This window comes from Peromyscus maniculatus, chromosome 12 (genome assembly GCF_049852395.1).
Source record: "Peromyscus maniculatus bairdii isolate BWxNUB_F1_BW_parent chromosome 12, HU_Pman_BW_mat_3.1, whole genome shotgun sequence".
NCBI lineage: Eukaryota > Metazoa > Chordata > Mammalia > Rodentia > Cricetidae > Peromyscus > Peromyscus maniculatus.
Window position 1 is genome coordinate 77,252,899 of NC_134863.1, and position 21,003 is coordinate 77,273,901.

At 39.1% G+C, this 21,003-nt stretch overlaps 1 protein-coding gene across 7 annotated transcripts in view; it reads right to left on the minus strand.

Moving 5' to 3' along the window:
- The window catches only part of Grik1 (glutamate ionotropic receptor kainate type subunit 1), a 388,066-nt gene that overhangs the window by 115,954 nt on the left and 251,109 nt on the right, over window positions 1–21,003 (minus strand). For all 7 annotated transcript variants that reach the window (XM_006987930.3, XM_006987928.4, XM_006987927.3 and 4 more), the window contains exons 5-6: window positions 5,864–5,917; window positions 2,639–2,812 (exon numbers count right to left, since the gene is read on the minus strand). In XM_006987930.3, the coding sequence (XP_006987992.1) occupies window positions 2,639–2,812; window positions 5,864–5,917 (228 nt within the window). The remainder of the gene's footprint in view (window positions 1–2,638; window positions 2,813–5,863; window positions 5,918–21,003) is intronic.

Genomic DNA, 21,003 nt, shown 5'->3' on the forward strand with positions numbered 1-21,003 from the left:
ACATGCCCTTTTACCTCTCTATGACTTAGTCTCTAACTCTTTAAATTATCTGCATTTGGGTGAAACAGAAGGACTGGGGTTCCATCTTCATTCTCTGGTTAAAGATTGGTTGAAAGTATGTCTTCCATAATTAACTAAAGCTATGTCTACATGGTTGTTTTATCTTTATTGTTTGCTTGTATTGACATGTCCTGACATAGTTATTGTAGCTGCTTTTATAGCATTCCACTGAAATGCTCTTTTCTGGGTTTATAAGTTCTCTCTTTTCCTTTCATCAAAAAACGTTTTGTGAGTACGATGTGTGTGTGTATGTGTGTGTATGTCAGTGTGTGCACACAGTACACTTGTGGAGGAAGGAGACAACAGCCCATGTCTATTCTTACCTGCTGCCCTCCTTGAGACAGTTTTCTTGTTCTTTTTGTTGTTTGAACAATGAACTGTAGCATAGCTAGCCCAGGAGTTTCTGGGAATTCTAGTTTTCACCTCTCAATTCACTATTGGAGAGTTCAGATTATAGGCATCCGCTATTGTCCCTGACTCTATGTGAGTTCTGGGGATTCAAACTCAGTTCTTCATACATGTATTCAGAGGATCTAACATTGCATTATCTCTCTAACCATAACTTTTCTTTTAATTTTCTTAATAATAATAATAGAAACAAAAGCATTTCTGAAACCCATTTTCCTGGCTGGATAAATTTAGACAAATCATGACATCTTATTTCAATCAGGTCCTAGCTTTACCATTCTTCCTGCCTTTTGGGCTGCCATTAGCTCAGGTGACTGGAAACAACACCAGGGAGCAGAGTTACCTTGTGTCAGCTTGAATCTGTGAAAACTTTACACATCTACCTTCCTTGTTCCATGGTTTACAACTTGGTCAATATCTCCAAATTATTCTGCTGGCTCCATATAACTGAGCCGACTGATGCGTTTGTTTTTGGTACACTAACCCATTTTTTTGTGAAGGACATTCAGTGTTTGGAATGAAGTTATGACATGACTGGTGTGAAAAAAAAGCTTCCAGCTCTCACTATCTAGTGCTGCACACTGGGCACGGGAAGGACTTATGGGAGAAGTAGATCATCCTGTGATAGAAATCTTGCTGGAACTAGGGAAATGACAACCCCCTTCCTTTTCTGAACTCTACCATTTCTCTGGGTAGTCTCTACTTGTTTTCATTCAAAGCAATGTTTCAAATCACAGGTGGCTCATTTGTATCCAAACACTTTCCATCATTATCTCCCAGATCATTGTGTATTTTAAGAGTTATTTCAGGCTTGCAAAACAGTCAGGGACTCTGAACATAGAACCATCCAGAACCACTTCATTCATTCGTTTATTTCCTCCATTTTACTTGTTCCTCACAAGAAAATGAAAAAGGAAGTTCTAAGTTCATTTTTCAGTGAGATGATACCTTTCAGTTATCAGTAAATTGCATCTTAAAAGCAAGACTGCTTCTCTGGATGATGGGAACAGAGAGTGAATTATTACACCAATTTAAAATGCTATTACCTGCTCGCATTCCCAATATCTTTCCCCTTAGTAGTACTGTTCTTACATAGGAAGCAAGTTTTTTTTATATATTATTATTACTTCCTTCTATTTTCTTCACCCAGGGAGCCTCATTAGAGAAATAAAGCAAGGGTAGAGATACCTTTGACAGCATGAGACAAATGATGCTTTCCTGAAGCTCTGTATGAGGCAGTTTGCACGAGTCTGTTCAGGCCACTACCTCTGACTCTTGGCATCTGTTTCAGGAGTGACATATGGCTGGGGTTAGGCATGGTCAGCATTTGCAGAAGGGTGCCCATGTGAAGTTGAGATGGTAAGAACGTGACCATGTGAAGATCTGGTATTCGTCTATACCTGCTTCTACAGACCGGTTCTGTAGGATGACTCTAAATAGGTTGTTTCTGACTCCTTTGCACTCCCCTGCAGACACACCCCTGTGGGCAAACACTCTTTACTTATCCTTCCTAGACACCCCTGCGGGCAAACACTCTTTACTTACCCTCCCTAGATACCCCTGCGGGCAAACACTCTTTACTTCCCCTTCCTAGACACTCCTGCGGGCAAACACTCTTTACTTACCCTTCCTAGACACCCCTACAGGTAAATACTCTTTACTTCCCCTTCCTAGACACCCCTACGGGTAAATACTCTTTACTTACCCTTTCTTTTGTTTCCGCTCTTTCTTAATTTGCACAGTGATGATAGCAAGTTAATTTTTTTTTTTTTGACAAGTGCAGTTGAAAATGAAAACAGCTTTTGGTAAAGGACAGACACAAGCTCGCAGATATCTAAGGATCCTCTTTGGTTCTCTTGTGACATTCTCTCTCAAGGTATGTGTTATAATAACACTTACCTACACTATTAAAGGCATAGAAGATGCTTCACTCCCCTTCTATACAGTTAAAACAGGATCATCAGATCTCATTAAAATTATGGGCTGTCCTTTACAATCTTCCTGCCCACAAGTGCACCCTTCTCCATAGAGATCTGGAACTTTGGGATGAGGCAGAGGGAGTCTGGACAAATTTGATCAAATATATTCCATATCTATATGAAATTCTCAAACAATAAATAAAAACTGTTTTTTAGAAAAAATGAAAAAAAAATGAAATAAGACTACTCACTGTCATCATGCCATCCAGAAGACCAGTCTCAGGTCTGGGTGGAGCCTGCAACCTCTCCATGGACCACTTCTCAATGATGGATGACACATGAGGGTTGTCAATATTCAGCAACCGAAAGCCTGTCATATTTACACCACTGTACCTGTAGAGTTCCAGATCTAAAGCAAACAAGTCCTGTGTAGTGTTATAAAAACAAAAGTAGAAATTAATTAACTTCATTGATGTTCTTGATGTAAAAAAAAAAGAAATGATTATGGAAGCAACAAAAAGATGAGAACACAAATGGCAGTGTTACCGCATCCTGTCTGTGAAAGAATGCTAAGTTTGGATAAGTGAAGAAGAGGAGTTTAACTAATAATTTATCTAGTCTTGGACCTGGGATATGATATTTGAAAGTTAAGAATTCTCTTCTTAGGATACAGTCTTTGAAGAGTTAGACGAGATCTTTCAGTCTCCTTGCCTCTATGCTTTTATTTTATACCTGAAGGAAAAAATTCTCAGTGGTGACAGGTCCGCAAAGGAAGCACTGGGCAATGGCAGCCTCAGCCATCCTTGGCACAGCTCCTGCTTCAGGCTATTCTGGGTCATGCTGCTGAGGTGAAATGTGGAATTTACATGGTGAGAAAGAAGACTTCTAGAATGCAAAAGTGGCATCCTGTGGCTCCCTGATGACTACTCTTATTCCATTCAACAAGAGTATAAAGAACATTTGCTGGAAAAGGGCTCAGAATAAGGGCCTTCTCAGAGAATATATTGGACCCTGTGGCTGTGTGCATGTAAAAACTTCCAGGAGGCTCATTTTCTCTTCTACAATGAATCAGAAAACATGCCTAACCCACCCCAGTGTTTTCCAGAACAGACGAAGCTGGATGTAAACCAGAAATTTATGAGTAGGTACATATTTTAAACAGAATGATCATTTCTATTTTTATATAAATTTTAGAGTAAAACCATGCCACTAAAAATATTCCACATTTGAGAAGAAACCAAACTAGCCAAAAATAATTAACAGAAAAAGTCCATGCAGACATTGTCTAGCAATAAAAAGGCATTCTGAAATGGAGTCCGCCATGGTTCAGCCATGGTGAGGATGGCAGTTACTCAAGGCAGTGTCACTAGATTCTGTCACGATTTGTGTTTGCAGAAGATGTGACACACTCTTCTGAAGATGTCTTCTAGTTGCTGTCCATTCCCAAGATATCTTTAGAGTGGACAGTGGAGTTGTAAGATCACAGCTCTGCACTGCTAGCTCCGGACTGTGAAAGCTGTACTGCCTTTTTATATGGGTTTGTTCTTTTATTTTTTTTTTATTCAATTAAGTGTCTGTGTCTCTGTGTGTGGGTATGTGAAACTGCATGAAGGTGCCCGTGGAGTCTAGAAGAGGACATCTGATCACTTGGCAATGGAGTTTTGGCCAGTTGTGAGTCTTCCACCTCCCAATGTGGGTGCCTGGAAACAAATACTCCAGTCTTCTGAAAAAGCAGTATGTGCTCTTAACTACTGAGCCATCTCTCCAGTCCTATACAGCCTTTTTTCAACCATATATATATGTAGTGTGTGTGTGTGAGTGAGTGTGTAAAATTTATATTTTCTTGGCACTAACTTAGTGTTCAGAAAATTTTCCTTAATGCTTATAGTCAAAGTTGGCTAGAATACAAAAGCAATAGGACAGAATTCAGATTAAATTGTAGGGACTCACAGAGTAAATACAAAGAATGAGAGCTAGGAAAGTTACTTCTTCAGCACACTCAATGAGTCGAGGGAAAGTTATTTCATCACAGAAAATTCCAGCAGATGTGTTGAATCTCACATGATCAGTATTTTAAACATATGCAGAGTTTAGCTGTCCTACAACTTGGCATTTCTTTGTAATACAGAATGTGGAAAGTTTACATCTGATTTGCTACATCCCTTGTGAATGCAGAATGAGGAGGTCAGGAGAGTGAGGAGAGGACCAGAATGAAAACTGTACAATGTGTTCTCCTTTCATCGCTTCTATCAAGGACCAGCCTTCCTAGGTTCAAGGAACGAGTCTCTGAAATGGCTCCCAAATAAGCTCTTCTGGGTGTGTGTCAATGAGGCTAAAAGAATGTTCTAAGGCCCAAGGCCACTGGGCCTTGCAGTTCTCTGTTTTTCATGGTTATAGGGAAGGGCATATCTGTGAACAGAAGAAAGCACTTAGCTGACACTGAGGTCACCTTCGACTATTTTGAAACAGGAATTAATGCAATCAGCAGAAACACAGAGGCACAAGATGGCACACGTGTGGGTGTAGGATCCTGCCCTCCACACTGCTCCCTTTCACACCACAAGCTCATGGCATGATGCTCTCTGTACCCTTCATACCCTCATGGATACTGCAAAGACATTTTCTGTGTTCGCTTTATGCTCCTTGTTCCAAATCCTTTAATTCCCATGCTTTTCAGGCTTGGCTTGTCAATTTTATTTGTTAAAACAGTAACTTACTGACCACCCCACGCAGAATCTGGGCAAGTTATACTTTGATAAACCCTTAGAGACTACAAAGAAAATGACTGATTACAAAGATGAGAAAGATTATAAAGAAAACAGACACAAATTTTCTTCTCATGTAAGAAAGTGGAATACATCTTGCAGGTATTGGGGAGACCAGTATATATGTAGGGTCTATTGACTGATTTCTGAAGTCAATTGAGGAGGAGCTATAATTTTGGTATATTAAATGGCTTTAGTAAATATTCTTTAATTCAATAATTCCACAAAAATTTTAACTGTCAGTGATTCTTCTGTACTTCTTAAGCTGTGAGCCATTATTTTCCTTAATGATGTAGAATGTTCAATGTGTACAGTGCCTCCAAAACTTCACTGGTTGAAATTTTCCTAGGTACCCTCCAGGTGACTGACTGTCTTAACTCCAATGTCTTCTGGACACAGGCAGGAATGATACTTTATCACATCAAAGGATTCCAGGTCACACTTTAACACTCTTCCGAATGAATGTAGAAATTATAGATGGTGCTTCTTTATGAATAGCTCCTGTTTAATTGGATTTCATCACCCTTCTGATGGACATGCATTGATGATCTTTTTGTAAAAAGAGACAAAGGTACCCAATACTCATCATCAATGAGTTTAGAGGAATTTTAGGAAAATAAAGAGAATCTCCATGACAATAGCTGCGTTTTGGCCCTGGAGGGGCTGTTTGTGAAATAATGTATGGAATACATTCTTACTGGAAGCACTCACCAGGGTTGTGAAGAAATAGTGATAGTATTCAGTCATCATGCCCATGAACAAAATCTGTAACAGAGACATGAGGGATAGAATCATAAGTAGAATTATAATAAGAAATAGAGCATCAGTAGCCTATCTGCAAACACATGGGAGTACAAAACTTAGAAATCTGCAGACCCAGTAGATTAGAATCCTGAGTCCAATTAGTGGCTGGTGAGGAGGCCATTGACCTCTAACTTATTTTATATCATTATACTCTTGTACTTACATTGAAATAATTGGTCTGGTGATCAAATTTAAAAGTAGTTTCTGGCCAACAAGTTTTATATTTGGAGTTGTGCATGATGACATAGGATTTTTTTTTCTGTTGCTTAAACTTTCAAAAGCAACCCCCTAGCCTATAAATGCAATGTGATTGTGTAGTCTTCATCCTTACCACAATGCTTTCCTCAGATTAGAAGTCATTGTACATTGACATGGCAATGCTAGTATTCAGATGTTTTCAAATGAGGGTTTATAACTGAATGTGCCTCTGAAAACCTACCACATACTTCTTATTTTACCCAACAAACCTGAGTTCACAGATAGATGAGGATCAGACTTAGACCCAGTTCACATTATTTCTTTTTTCAACATTGTTTTGTGTATTTTAGTAGGATTAGAAGGTATGTATTTTTCTAGCTATTTTTAATCAAATTGATTTTATTATATATTTATTTTCCATTATTTTAGTGTACAAAATAGTATAATTATGGCATTGTCATATATACATATAATTGAGCTTTTTGTTCTTCATCTTTCCTTTCCATTTTTGCTTTGCCCAAATTGTCCCTCTTTTTACACCCTCCCCCCCACACACATCAAGATTTCACAGATGAGAGAAAATATGTTTTTTAGAACCAATTCTCAGTTACATCTTTAGGATCTTGGTTTTTCCAGAAATGCTATGAGTTCATATACTGTTGTATTTGTTGAGAGAAGAGGAAGGCAGCTAAGCAACATAGTGTTAGTAGGTAGGTAGTTTATTAAGTAGTGATTCCACTTTTGTGCTCAATGCAGCAGAAAATGTTTCAAATGGCTTTCTACATCTTCGAAGTCAGGATATTATCTTCCTCATTGCAGGGTTTAAAAATCACTACTTGAATACTACTTATTGTTCTTGGTTTGAAATGAATAAAAAATTACCAAGTTACATTTCTGAAGCATTTTTCCTGGCACCTCTTGAAATTTCGGAATGCAAATCATAACCTCTTTGGAAGTTTTTAAGTCAGGGTTCCTTGAGCCCTCTCAAAGTGCCATTCTGGATAAGAGTATCTAAGGTGGTAGAGCATCACTGATCTGTGGGAAACATGTATCTTGGCAGAGAAGAACAAAGACGTTCAGAACACAGACTAAAGAGATGGATTTTAAAAGTATGGGTAAAGACGACATAAGTTGTCAGAGGTTCTGCTTAAATATTCGAGCTGGCATGACTTTACATGAAAAGGGATAAGGAATGAAGAGCATTTAAAGACAGCAGGAACAAAGTGTGGACATGCAGGAGACACTTCTGCTAACATGAGATGCAGAGGCTGTTTAGTGAAACTGGAATGTCTGAAAGTGAGATGAATGATGGAGAACTCTTGCTGTGATTCATGAGCTAATGGGATCTGAGTTGCTCCTCTGGTGCTAACAAGATCAGGCACACAGAGGGGTTTTTTGAAGGTGGACTTGCTTTAGGGCCATCAATACCATTTAGAACCATGCATGGTGAGGTCTTGTTAGCTGGTTTCTTCTATCATTCGAGCATAAAGAACTGGCCAGTTGTTCATTTTGGTTATTAGATTGTGTAAAGGGAACAGTGTAAAATTTATGTTAAGCTATGAATCTAGACACCAAGTTTAAAATACTATTTCTGGAGTTGAAACTGAAATACAAATCCACCTGAGTTTATAGCTTTCATTTTGACAAAATTTTCCTTTTGAGCCTAGTAGACGGTTTTGTTGCCCTGTTGTGAACATGAACACTTTTTAGAAAGAAAAACAATCTTTTAAGCCATTATTTTATTATTGTGTTTTTAATAATTCCTGGAGGCAAATATTCATTTGTTATGTGTTATTCAGTATTAGAATGGGATGTGGCAATTGAGTGAGTAGCAGCTAGTGGGCCCGCTTTTATTGCAGAAGGAACCTTTGGATCCTCCAGGTGTACTTTGCATTTGTTGTTCCACAAACTTCTCTGCTCTCTTCTCTAGCTAGGTGTTTGGACCAGTGTCTCTCTGACTTTGTCTCGATTTTCCTAGAAACTATTAAACAAATGCAGTGCCATTGATCATAACCCTATCAACTTTGTGGCCATTCAAGAGCCAGAAGAAAGAAAACCTTCAAGATTTTTTAAAAAAAGGAGAAAGCTCCAAGAATAGTATGTTTTAACAGCTGTCTTTCATAGTAGCCTGTAGACTGATTGGAATGCAAAGGGCTGTCTTCTGAGATCATGCTTTATAAGCATCACTTTATGACTTTTTCTTTGGATGTTATCATTTCAACTAAAATCAGGAAGGGATTAAGAAAAATGTCACATCATGATGAATGTCAGTTTTAAAAACAAAAATGTAAAATCATGACATGGAGAGCTTTCCAATAATTTGTTTTTGTTTTTGTTTTGTTTTGTTTTTCGAGATAGGATTTCTCTGTGTAGTTTTGGTGCCTGTCCTGGATCTCGCTCTGTAGACAAGGCTGGCCTTGAACTCACAAAGATCTGCCTGGCTCTGCCTCCCAAGTCTGGGATTAAAGGTGTGCAACACCACAGCCCAGCTCTAATAATTTTTTGCAGAACTGGCTTTTTCCTATGACTGCTTTCTCTGAATTTCTATGCCATGTGTATCTGCTGAATTGATAAGTGGTGCTCAGTTTATGAAGTTAGTATTGCCAGGACATAGTCTTGTTTGAATTTAAACCAGTCTGCACACCTCACCAAGTTAACATTGCTAAGCACAGGTTCTGCTTCTGTTTAAATCATTACACCTCAAACAATGCTATATAACAGATGTGGGATCAACTGTGTCATATTCAGTTACACTCTTTATTCTATTTAATTGCTTACACTAATATGGTCTTCTAATAGTACTAGTTTCCAAACAATTATTATCAAGTAAGCTGTGATATTGTATCATTAGCGTAGAGAAAAATAGTTTTTAATCAGTGAGGTGAGGGTACACAAGGATGAACTCCCAGCTTTGAGGAGGCTCAGGCAATAGGTTTGCAACTTCAAATCCAGCCTGAGCTACACAGGGCAGAAGATGGAGTAGGGGGAGGATGAGATCCCTAGTTCGGAAGTCATTAATTCTGTTTGTTAAATTTCTGGTCCAATGCGCACATGGCAGGATGGTAAGTCCTTGTGCTTACATGATGCCATGTACTGGCTCTAGCCAACAAGATGGGGAAGATAAGGACATTTGCCACCTTGCTAACTCTAGCATATTAGTTGCTTGGTTATCAGCATGTAGAGAAGCTATTCTTTTTCGGGATAAGCACCTTTTTTTCTCTTTTCATAAATACCAGGAGTCATGTAAGTGATCCTGTTAACAAGCTTGTTTTGATTTTTAGAAAGGTTAAGGCCAAAATAATGAGCTCTCCAGTTAGCAACACAGGTATATAGCCTAGTGTGGACAAATATCATCCAGGTCTGTCTAGTTTTTTTTTTTTTTTTAAACCAACTCACCCCTTCCAATTCCCCACTACTTTTAATAGACATTATCATTCTGTTTCAAATGTCTTTTTCTAGGCTGCTCTAATTCTTTATAGAATAATGATACTATAAGTAAATAATCTTCATTGGGTATCCAGAAATAAGCTGGATATCCTATTTCCCCCTAAGGAATGGTGGAATGTTCCAATCTAATGTAGCTGAACTGGGTTAGTGTAACAGGACGTCTTTGACCAACTCTAGCCTCCAGCAATTCCATTAATGACTCTTGATAGTAAGTCATACTTTGTATTACTTGAGGATCAATTTTAAGAACTCAAAAGAGATTAATAACAAAAAGGGCAAGATCTGCATCCTTAGGATGTACATTCTGTCTTCATAACAGAATCCAAAAGGAGGAAGGATGGTGTGAGTCTCTTTAATGCTTTCTCTGCATTGTGGTACTGAGCTAGGAAAGGCTACATGGCTACTTTTTTGTTTCAATTTTTACCTTTTTTTTTATTTGTATCTAGAATTGATCTGCATATAGCAGAACAAAAACTCAATGCCATTTGGCTCCTGAAAGGACATTTCTAATGGTTCCACTAATATCAATATTTTTTAGGACACAGCTACAACTCATTAACAATGGCGAGATCACACTGGTCCAGCTGCCTTGTGAGGTTTTCAAAACTATTAGGAAATTTGTACATATTCGCATTGGTCTAGCTCTGTTATCTTTACACGAGCTTTTAGATTTTGATGGATGGCTATGAAGTACACTGAACAGCACAACGTTTATAAGATCAAGTATTTTCTAAGGTCTAATTGACATTTAGATGACTAGGATCTAGTTTATAGGGTATAAGGTTTGTGGTGGCTGCAGAGTCATCTTGTGAGATAGATGGAGCCAAGCATTCCAACAGCATCTCTTTAGTTTCTGAAGAATTCTGGACCTTCACTCTGTTCTCCAAAAGCAGTACAGTACCATGCTACAGAGACAGCAACAGCAAATATCCTCCATGAATTCCCAACATCCATCATTAAGGGAAAGCCATATATAAAAAATAATGGTCGTTATGTAGTAGCTATAGTTGCAAAACCTTAAAATAGAGGCTGGAGTTCTCCTGGGCTATTTTGAGGGGTTTTGTAATATTTATATGGCTTTTTATTACTGCTTCTTCCCTTGAAAATATATGCCCTGGAAGTTTATATTGACTAAACCAAAGTATATTGCTATGTTTATGGTTTTCTCAATAGAAGGATGAAGTCCCAGCCACCAGATATGGCTTCTAGTCAATAATTTCAAGTGAATAACTTCCCAGTGTGTAACACGCACTGAAGCTGAAGTAAGAACTTTTCCTCCAGACAGGAGTAAGCTCTTTCTCCATAAAAATCTTGAGAAACAGTGAAATGGAATCACGTAGCAGAGCAACAATTTTAAGATATAAATTTGAGCTCCAGGGTGCATCTTTTTTCTTCTCTGTGACACTGTCACATCCATGCTTTCTTTTGAATGGGATAGTTCTTAGTCTACATGGGTTGTACTGACTGTCATCAGTATAAGTGACTATAAGCTAATCTTTTGATACATTCTCATTGTCAGTGTTTTCTGCCACATTAAATCAACTTACATTCCTAAAGGACAGTTCATTTGTAGAGAGAATAACAGAATCCCAGAGCCCCTGAGATTCAGGAAAATTCCATTTTCTTCTGAAGTAGACTGAAGTTCCCTGTAGGTGTCCACATTCTGACTTGAGCACACATTCACATGCCTACATGGCAAAAGAGACTGTAAATGCTATAGGATCTGGGTTTGAAGATGAGGCAGTTACCCTGGATTATCTGTGTGGACACAAGGTAACCTTATTGGGGGGGGTGGGAACAAGAGGACTACAGGCTGAAAGTGACATTCAGAAGCAAAAGTTAAGAGATGATGTGATGTGAGGCCACAGAGTGACAGATGAGGATAACCCTAGGAGATGAAACCACAAGGAGCAACATTTTTCTGTCTCAGCTTCTAGGACGAAAGTAGTCTGCCTCCACCTTCAGTCAAGTCTGAACCTCCAGAATGGCCATGAGACTTCTATTGTTTCAAAGCATTGTGTATGGAACAGTAACAATAGAAAGCAAATGCACTTCCTCTCATCTTTCCTTGATGACAATGCACGAAGACTCAGAGCTTTTAGTATATGAGCATCAGCTATGCTCTTCAAGAAGAAAAATACATTTTCTATTTGAAGTTGATATATTTCTATACTTTTAATCACTTCCCTTTACATGTAAATGCTAACAGTGTGTAAGTACTCACTTCCACCTTTTTTTTGTTGCTTCCATTTGACAACAGCATTATACTTTAACAAAGTCAACACGGTTTCTTTCTGCTTTCAAGATAAATCAAAGAGAAGGAACGGACATTCCACAAAGCACTCACTGCACTATTTGGTAGTGTCTCCAGGTCTTGATGCTTCCATAAGATTCTGTCCCCAGAGCTGTGTTCAGAGGAGAGGGGGAGCAGACACTAATGGATTTTAATAAATGGAGTGGAAACAGGTGACTTTCTGTTGGCTTTAGAAAGTGATTCTACTAATAGAGCTAGACTGTTTCATCTGGGTGCTCAACAGATGAGATTGTTCTGTTTCAAGGGTACAGCTGGCTGAGAACAGAACAGGGAGAAAAGATTATGGTGGAATGAAACAGGCAATCTCGCAAAGAGGAGGGACTGGAGCTTTGGGAAGATGCCATGAACCTAAAAAATAACATTCAGAAATGCTCAGAAGAACCCAGTGGAACAGTCATCTTCTAGAAAGGATACAGTGGAAGAAAATTAGTGAGCATAATCTGGATGGAAAAGTGGACCTGATACGTGGCACACAATCTCTTCCTGATAAGCACTTTCCATAAAGGTGGTAATAAAAACTACACTTCAAATTTTTCTGAAGATAACCTTTCAAAGGTGAGATAGAGCACAGACATTCAGGGGTGATCTCTAAAATGTACATAGCCTAGCAATGTGCTCAGTAGCCTGGAACATTCAGAAGCACCAAGGGACTTTAAAAACTACCAGTGGTGCTAGAGTAAAGGTTAGCAACTTAACTATCATTTATGCCTGCCGAGAGAGGGAAAATCCATTTTCTCCGATAGAGTGACACTGGGTCTATCAACCACTCCAGGGCAGGCCTCATGTTCAGGAGAAGCTGACCACCATATAATGGAGGCGAGTGTGTGTGTGTGTGTGTGTGTGTGTGTGTGTGTGTGTGTGTGTGTGTGTGCTTTTATTTGGTTACAGTTTGGTGGGTTTTGTTGTTTTAGTTTTTGTTTTGGTTCTTTTTTTGGGTTGTGTTTTGTTTTCTTGGATTTGGGGAGGTTATTTTTTTAAGAAAGAACTTAAAGATGGGTTGGTAGGGAGGGTGAAGTGATCGGGAAAGACTTGAGGAAGGAGAAGAATATGATCAAAATACATTTAAATTTAAAATTGTTTTAAATAATAAAAAATAATAAAGTACTATTTGTGAAGTGGCATTTTTAAATATTCTCATAGGTCAGCTCCAGGATGGATTGTAGGCATGAATAATCAGTATATTCTCCAGGTGATATGTGTTCTAATGCTGAGACCACTGATGTATATTAGCCAACCTTGTATTTCTAAGATACAGCACTTAAGATCATCGCTCCCATTTGGTAAATGTTATAACATGTCCATGCATACATAGAGAAAGTAAATTTGAGAATGCAGATACAGTTATACTTAAGTCCAGGTATGGTTGCAGTTCTGGGCTCTCAGCACTTTATTAGTTCATTTATTGATCATAGGAAGCATAGAAGAAACAGTATTCTGAGAACTACATGGATGTTCGGTCAGAGCAAAGTGAGACTCACAGTGGCTGGAGTTTAGCCTTAATTACTGTACCTATCAAGCTCAGGAGCTCCACAAGCTGACCATTGACATTTGAGGAGGCCTGAACTCTGCTGTAAAATCTTCTTCTTTGGACTTTGGTGGAGATTCAGGTACTAGAAAGGGGTTGTTTGCTTTTTGTAGGTATTCAGATAGATATTGACTTTGAGATAAAACAGCTTTTTTAGATGTTGGAATTATTAATTCCAGCCTTCTTATGCATGGTTTTGGACACCTTTTGGACACACTTCTTTGAGAAGCTATTTAATCTCCTTAGTGAATTCATCTTTCATTAAGAAGGATAGTTATGGTCATTTAGGTCAGTGGCAGAGCATTTGCTTAGCAAATGTGAACATGGTTTCCATGACCCACTGACCTACCACAATAAATAAACAAATATTCTTTGTAAAAACTTATAGTTTACTTTTCTCTTTTTGAAATAAAATTATGAATTGATTAATATAGACATTTCTGAGTGCTAGATACTGCCATATAGTAGACCAAGGTGTACAGGGTTGTGTGTGGTGCATGAAGTCATATGTCTTTATTGAAGTGCTGACTCAGGTAGAAGGCAGAACTTGGGGTTTCAAACATGGGAGGATAAAGTCAGACATTTTACTTAATGAACAATGTTTTGAGACTACATGTAGGTGGGAGGAAAAGAAGGATTTGTTCTAGAGATGTCAGTTTGTGGTGATATTTTATTTGTGCTGAAATGTGATTTTATTTGTATGTTAATAAATAAAGTTGCCTGGGGGTCAGAACTAATAACAAACCATTTAGCAGAAATCTGGCAGTGGTAGCACACGCCCTTAATCCCGATCACATGACAAGCAGATCTCTGTGTGTTCAAGGATACAGCCAGCATGGAGACACACACCTTTAATCTCAATATCAACCATAGAGACCTGGAGGTCTGTATAGACAGACAGTGATGAGGAGGCCATGTGGTTGGGTTTACAGCCAATGAGAAGGCAGAAGAGAAAGTCAATAAAAAGACAGACACACAGGAAGTAGGTCTCTTTCTCAGGGGAAGGATGGCAGTGGCAGTGGGTGGTAAGAAGGCGGTCTTGGTCTCAGCTCTTAGCTATTGCTCTCTGACCTCTGAGGCTTTTAACTCTGCATTTAGCTCTGTGTTTCTTATTTAGTAAAACCTTTCAGAATTATATCTACATCAGTTCAGAACAAAGATGGCAAGAGGACTGGAGAAAAGTGGATTGAATCTGAGATATATTCAGAGAGTTGGGTCTCCCATATTTGGCAACTGGTGACTATGAAAAGTAAATGGAGGCAAGTGAGTTTTCAGCTGTCTGGTTTCCATTATTAGATGTTTTGTGGTCATCAAGAGAGGAGTTAGGAAGACAAAATGGTTGGGCAGAGGAAGGGTGAAGAAGCTGAAAGGTGTTCAGTGGTGATTTAATAATGCCCAGCATGGTCATAGGATATAGGATATGAAGACCTGGTTTGATATTTTTCAGATATGAAGACTGGTTTGCCCTTCATGTTGAACTTCATTATATATGAAGACTTGGTTTAGCTTTCATTAGATAAGAAGATCTGGCTTGACCTTCATTAGATATGAAGACCTGGTTTTCCTTCAATCAGATATGAAGGTTTTGTTGCCTCTTCACTACATTTAAAGTGTTGGTTCAACTTTCTCAGATACAAAGACATGATTTGACCTTCATTTTGAGCTACATTATATATGAAGACTTGACTCAGCCTTCATCAGGTAGAAGACTTGACCCTTATAAGATGTGAGGATTTGGTTCTGTCTTCATAGGATTTGAAGACTTGGTCCAAGCTTCATCAGATGTGAAGATCTGGTTTGTCACACCAAGGAACAGTCTTAGAATCACTGTCATCATATAATGTAAAAGGTGATGCAAACACCAAAAGTCAGAATCAAAAAGCATCGAGTCATTCTTTGTATGGATGATGACAATCTACAACAGGTAGAATGTCTTATGTATCAATGCTGACTCTTGTATGCACTGTCAGATTTAGTGTTTTTAAGCATGATGTGAAGCATGTGAAATTGTCTCTCGCATATAAAGGCAGAAAATAACAAATCTTCTGGTCCTCTGCTAATTGGTGACCTTATTTATTAGGCTGGGATTTTTAAATGTATCTTATTTCTCTTTTATCACACTATACTGTTGGGCACAGAGAAAATATTCCAAAAGTATTAGCTGATAAGAAATAGTCACATCACAGTAGCCCAGATGACAGAGTTCGATGAACAGCTGTGGGAAGTTCTAAGCAAGGACCCTTTTGGTAAGATTTTCATTTGTGGAGTATTGAAGAAGCAGATGTATTTTGCACAGCAACATGTTTTTCCCCTTGTTTAGCCTGGGTGTTCATTTGAAAATTGGGTATATGTTATGTATCCTTTTCTATACAGAAAAGGGCACATTCCAGATTGCATGTCTCCACAATTCTAAAGAAGATTGAAGTTCACTGTTCCTACTCAAGTATTAGGATGTGGCCCAATATACACAACTATAATTCTTGGCATTTTTTTTCTAAAATAGATCTACCTTGAACACCAGGATACATTTTTATCTTCTATTAAAGCCAAATTTCAATGGTACTGGAATGAAGCATCGGCACATTTCTGAGGAGTATATATCTATAGCATTTTTATTGCTTCCTATTTCAAGTTGAAACATATTTCAGTATTCTTCCAAATATACTTTTTGGAGGATTTGAAGACTCTTGAAGTGGGAATCCTGAACAATATGAACGCGGTTGATTGGAGCACATTTTCGGTAAATTGTTGGCTATTCATAAAGGCCAATTAATTGTTGTATGATTTAGATAGCACATTCATATCTGTGAACTGCTCCTTATAACTAAAACTAACTATATGCTCAGGGGCTGTAAATACACTTTAATATCAGCCTGAGAGAAACATAATTACAATGAGAACATACTGCCAAAATAATTGTATAATATACTACAAATTATCATCCAGTTAGTGTAAATTGAGATACATCATGATTATGTCGTCAGGATTTATCCACAGTAATGAACTTATCAATTAGCTGGCTCAAAGACCATCAAAGGACTTGAGGAACTTAAAAGATAATGTATTGCTTAATTAATTCCCCATTTCTTAGACAGCCTGCTAAGTATAAGGCAGCACACAAACTCTTTATATCTCAAAACTGGTGAGCGAATACTTGAGCATGGGAAAATGTGTAAGTTCTAAGCTGAAAACATGCATAATCAGCTTGGAATCCAATAATCCTGTTTGTAGGTGAGGTGGTGAAGCTGGGGAGGAGCCAGACTTTCTCCCTGGGGTGTATATAAAAGACTATTAACAACTCAGGCAATGAGGGCATTAGGCCTTGGCCTGAAGTTCGAGCTCTGCCATAACTTCATGCATAGAAGTTATTTATTAATTTATTTTGGAGAAAGAGCCAAACATTTCCAACTAGGCCACCAAGTTTCTACTCATTGTCCTTACTGTTTCTACTTACAGTCCCTTACTAGTTTATAAAGTGAGTTCAGGGTTTCAGACCAGTTTGTAGGCATTGGATGGATATGTTTTCGTGACCTTGTTTTCAGGGTTTCCCTTTGCCCTCAGAGGGTAGGCAGAGGTTTACTGCTGTGTTGCTATTGTTTGTACAGTCCCATCTCTAACACCATTAATTTTCAAAACTGCTAAAATACAGATTGACTTTTTCTATTGTCTCTACCACATTCTATCCTTGGCTATGGGGCTATAGGCATAGGCCTATACATATGGACTTTCTATAATGACAGAAACAGTTGAGTTATCTGAGAATCACATGAGAGTACTTTTTGAAAGAAGTAGAGACTAACACAACATGTACTCTGGATTTGATAACTGTAATAATCAAGTGGTGTCTAGAATGTAACAGAAACAAGCTAAATCCTTAGTTTGTTTAAATCCTTAGATAAGTTCAAACCCCGCCCTGATACCTACTGGCTGTGTGATGGTAGCCAAGTTGCATAATCTCTCTGAGAATCATTTTCTTGTGCAGAGCTTTTTTCCTTTTTTTTTTTTTGAGAATGTTATAACAATGAAATGAATGCTACACCATTTATGTTCCATACAGTGCCTTGCATATAACAGGTGTTAAACAATAGTAGTCCTTAAGGTATCTGGTCAACCCTGCATGTCTGTTATTAGAAAAGACAGACTAAGATGCCAGTTAGAAGGCACAGATTTGCACCTCTCTGCTGTGGGATGGTCTGTATGTCAAATTGCTCTGACTGGTCAATAAATAAAACACTGATTGGCCAGTGGCCAGGCAGGATGTAGGTGGGACAAGGAGAGAGGAGAATTCTGGGAAGCAGAAGGCTGAGGCAGAGAGACACTGCAAGCCGCTGCCATGACCAGCAGCATGTGAAGACACCGGTAAGCCATCAGCCATGTGGCAAGGTATAGGTTTATGGAAATGGATTAATTTAAGCTATAAGAACAGTTAGCAAGAAACCTGTCACGGCCATACAGTTTGTATGCAATATAAGTCTCTGTGTTTACTTGGTTGGGTCTGAGCGGCTGTGGGACTGGCTGGTGACAAAGATTTGTCCTGACTGTGGGCAAGGCAGGAAAACTCTAACTACACCTCTCAGCACTGTGTGGATGTGCTTAGTGAAGTTTAGAGTTCTGAGAGACAAAGAGTGACGGTATGAACCTTGTCTAATCACCTCTGTTTGCCCTCATCACAGCCTGTGGGCGCAACACATACAAGACAAAAATCAATGCAGAGAATTATTTGATTAACCAACATTGCCATCATATTTCTTAGCAGAGAAGCTAAGCGTTTAAAACATACACTTTCTTCGTGACCTTGCTTTTATGCTAATTGAATATGAACAGAAAGAAAGGGGGAAATGAAAGAGTATACACATGTCGATAGGAAAAAATGCAATATAACTTTATAAAACACTTCCATTCTGAATGCTTTATGGCTCATTTCTCAATTACTGCTTTCTCTGCTGCCACAAGTGTTGTGGAGAAGAGATTACTCTCCTGAAACAGGTACTCATGCAAATGATAAGAGTAGGTTTCCTAAGTTGGACGCAGAGGCACAAGAGCACCCCAGACAGTTTTCCAGCTCAGGAAGTTGGCTGAGCCCTATTGGGAAGCATTAAAGCAACTCCACATAGTTAAAAGGGAGGTTTATTTTGTGGGGTAACTTACAGGTAAAAGGATAGGTTTCAGGGTCCGGGAGAGGTGAAGTGCAGTCCAGTGGTGTTCTCTGGAGAACTCTGCTTGGTCTATATCCAGCATCCAGGATCCAGGAACCAAGAGAGCAGGCACACCTGGATCTTGCGTTTTAAGGGCTCCTGTCTCAGCCCCACCTCATAGGCTTGACAGTTACTGGAAGCCTCAATGAGGATAGTACTTCCAGGTCAAAGCTGGAACAGCTACCCACTACAGAGCCCCACTGCAGCTTTCCTGTGGGATGGAGCCCCTCATAGAGGCTTCCTTCCCATCTATAAGCCATCAGCATAGAGGGCACTCTGCTGGAAAGGGGTTCCTTCGGTCACTTACATTATAAAAGGTAAAAGTGAGTTTGACCCTGGTCAAAGTGCCAAACTGATTTTCCTGCAGGGGAGTCACAGGTTCGCAGGCATTTTTATTTCTTACTACTGTAAGATCGCAGAACAGAATGAAGCTTGACTTTTGAAGAAACTGAAGCCACAAGGAATGACTGGGCCAAATGAATTATACCATTCTTGGCGTACAATGTACCTCCCCCTCCCCCTCCCCCTGCAACTCCCATTCCAATGCCAAAGGTTCAACTTAGAGTCCCATGCATGCTAGCTAAGCACTCTGCCAGTGAGCCATCCCCCTAACAGGAGTGCCATACTGTAGGTGGGTAGAAGGGAGGTTACTTTGGAGATCACTTATTGAAAGACTCTAATATAGTTCCTGATTTTTCGTTTCTTTATTCAGTCATTGCACAATGCACTCATTATGTGACATAACATAGGAGGTTCTGGGGGTTTAAATAAAAAGAGAGAAAATTTAATCAAGGTCACTGTGTATTCAGGCCTCATACCCTCTCCCTTGGGTGTGGCTATCACTGGAGGCTAAGTTCTTGTAAGAAGTCTAGAAAGAGGCAGATTCAGGTCTTGCCGGACTTAGTGTTCAATATTAAAAGCATACTCAGTTCCTAGAAGATAAAAGTATGATCTCTGAGCATCAGTTTTCAACTAGAATAGAAGAATGCTACTAATCCTGTTGGGGTGATGGGGCCTTAAATGAGATGGCTGCTTAAAACCCAGTCTGGAGTAAGGTTCAGGTTGAGAGTTCCACACATAATGTCTCCCTACCCTTCTCTTTATCATAGAAACTCATTTCTTGTCAGGCATTTCCTCAAAGAATAACTCTATGAGAAAAGGTGTGTGTGTGTGTGTGTGTGTGTGTGTGTGTGTGTGTGTGTGTGTGTGTGTGTGTGTGTGTGTGATTGGAGAGGAGTAGGACTTGGGACATTAGAGTAAGGAAGGGACACAGTAGATAGGAGAAGAAGCCAGTATGCGCTCATGCATCAGGATGCTTGCTGGAAAGTGACACATGAACAAGGTCGGGGTGGAGGTTTTGACTTGTGACCTGTCAGCTGTTGGGGGGGACGACTGTGAGTACAGAAATTGGCAAAGACAGTATGTTCATGAGAAGGCTGCACTCTTCTCTAGTCTAATCAAGTCTTGACATTTGAATTTCAAACTAATTTGGGGGAAATAACTTTTCAGATTCTCATCATATAGTACTTGTTCGATATGAATAGGAATAATCACTTTGCCAAGTGATTAGCATGCTCAATAATAACTATAGACTTTCCTCCATTTTTTTTTCAACTTTCAGATAAATGTCAAATACCTTCCTTAAGGTGCATTTAATTCCCTTTTTTTCCCTTCAGAAGCATTAACAAGTGAGAAAATGAGATGAAGGTGCAGGGGAGAGCAAGGCAATGAGGGAAACAGCAAGGGGATGCCAGACTGACCAGGGAGAGTGTTCTCACCAGTCATTTTCACACACAACAAAGGAAAGTTATTAACACCAACCTCATAGGAAGAATAGGAGCAAGTGGATGTCTTTTTTCCTAGAGATTTTTGGCAGCCTGCTTCTGATAGTCTATTGCAAAAGAGGGTCGGTCCTTCATGGTAACGTGATTTCATAGCCTTTGACATCTGGCTGCCTGCAGAGACTCTTTGGCAACCTGGCTCCAACCGAAGTCCAGTTGAATGGGCCTCTTTGCCTAGCAGAGCTCCAGTGTCTTCTATTCCTAAGTAAGCATGCCACACTTACCTCAGAATACATGCCATGGGAATGTAAGAAGCCAGGCACCATAATTATCATCTATTGGGCCCTCCATCAAGGACATGAGCCTCCTTCATTTTTTTTTTTTCATTTAGTGAATTGTAACCAGAATTAGCCTTAGATGCCTGAGAGAACTCCTTAGGCAGCTATAGGCAAGGAACCTGTCTTGCGTATTATAGGTCGATGCCCAAAGCTAATGGAGTCACTTAAAGAGAATCACACAGAGTGCTTGAGTATTATTTTAACCAGAATAGCAAACTCTGAGTATTCCACACAATAGGCTCTAGTTGT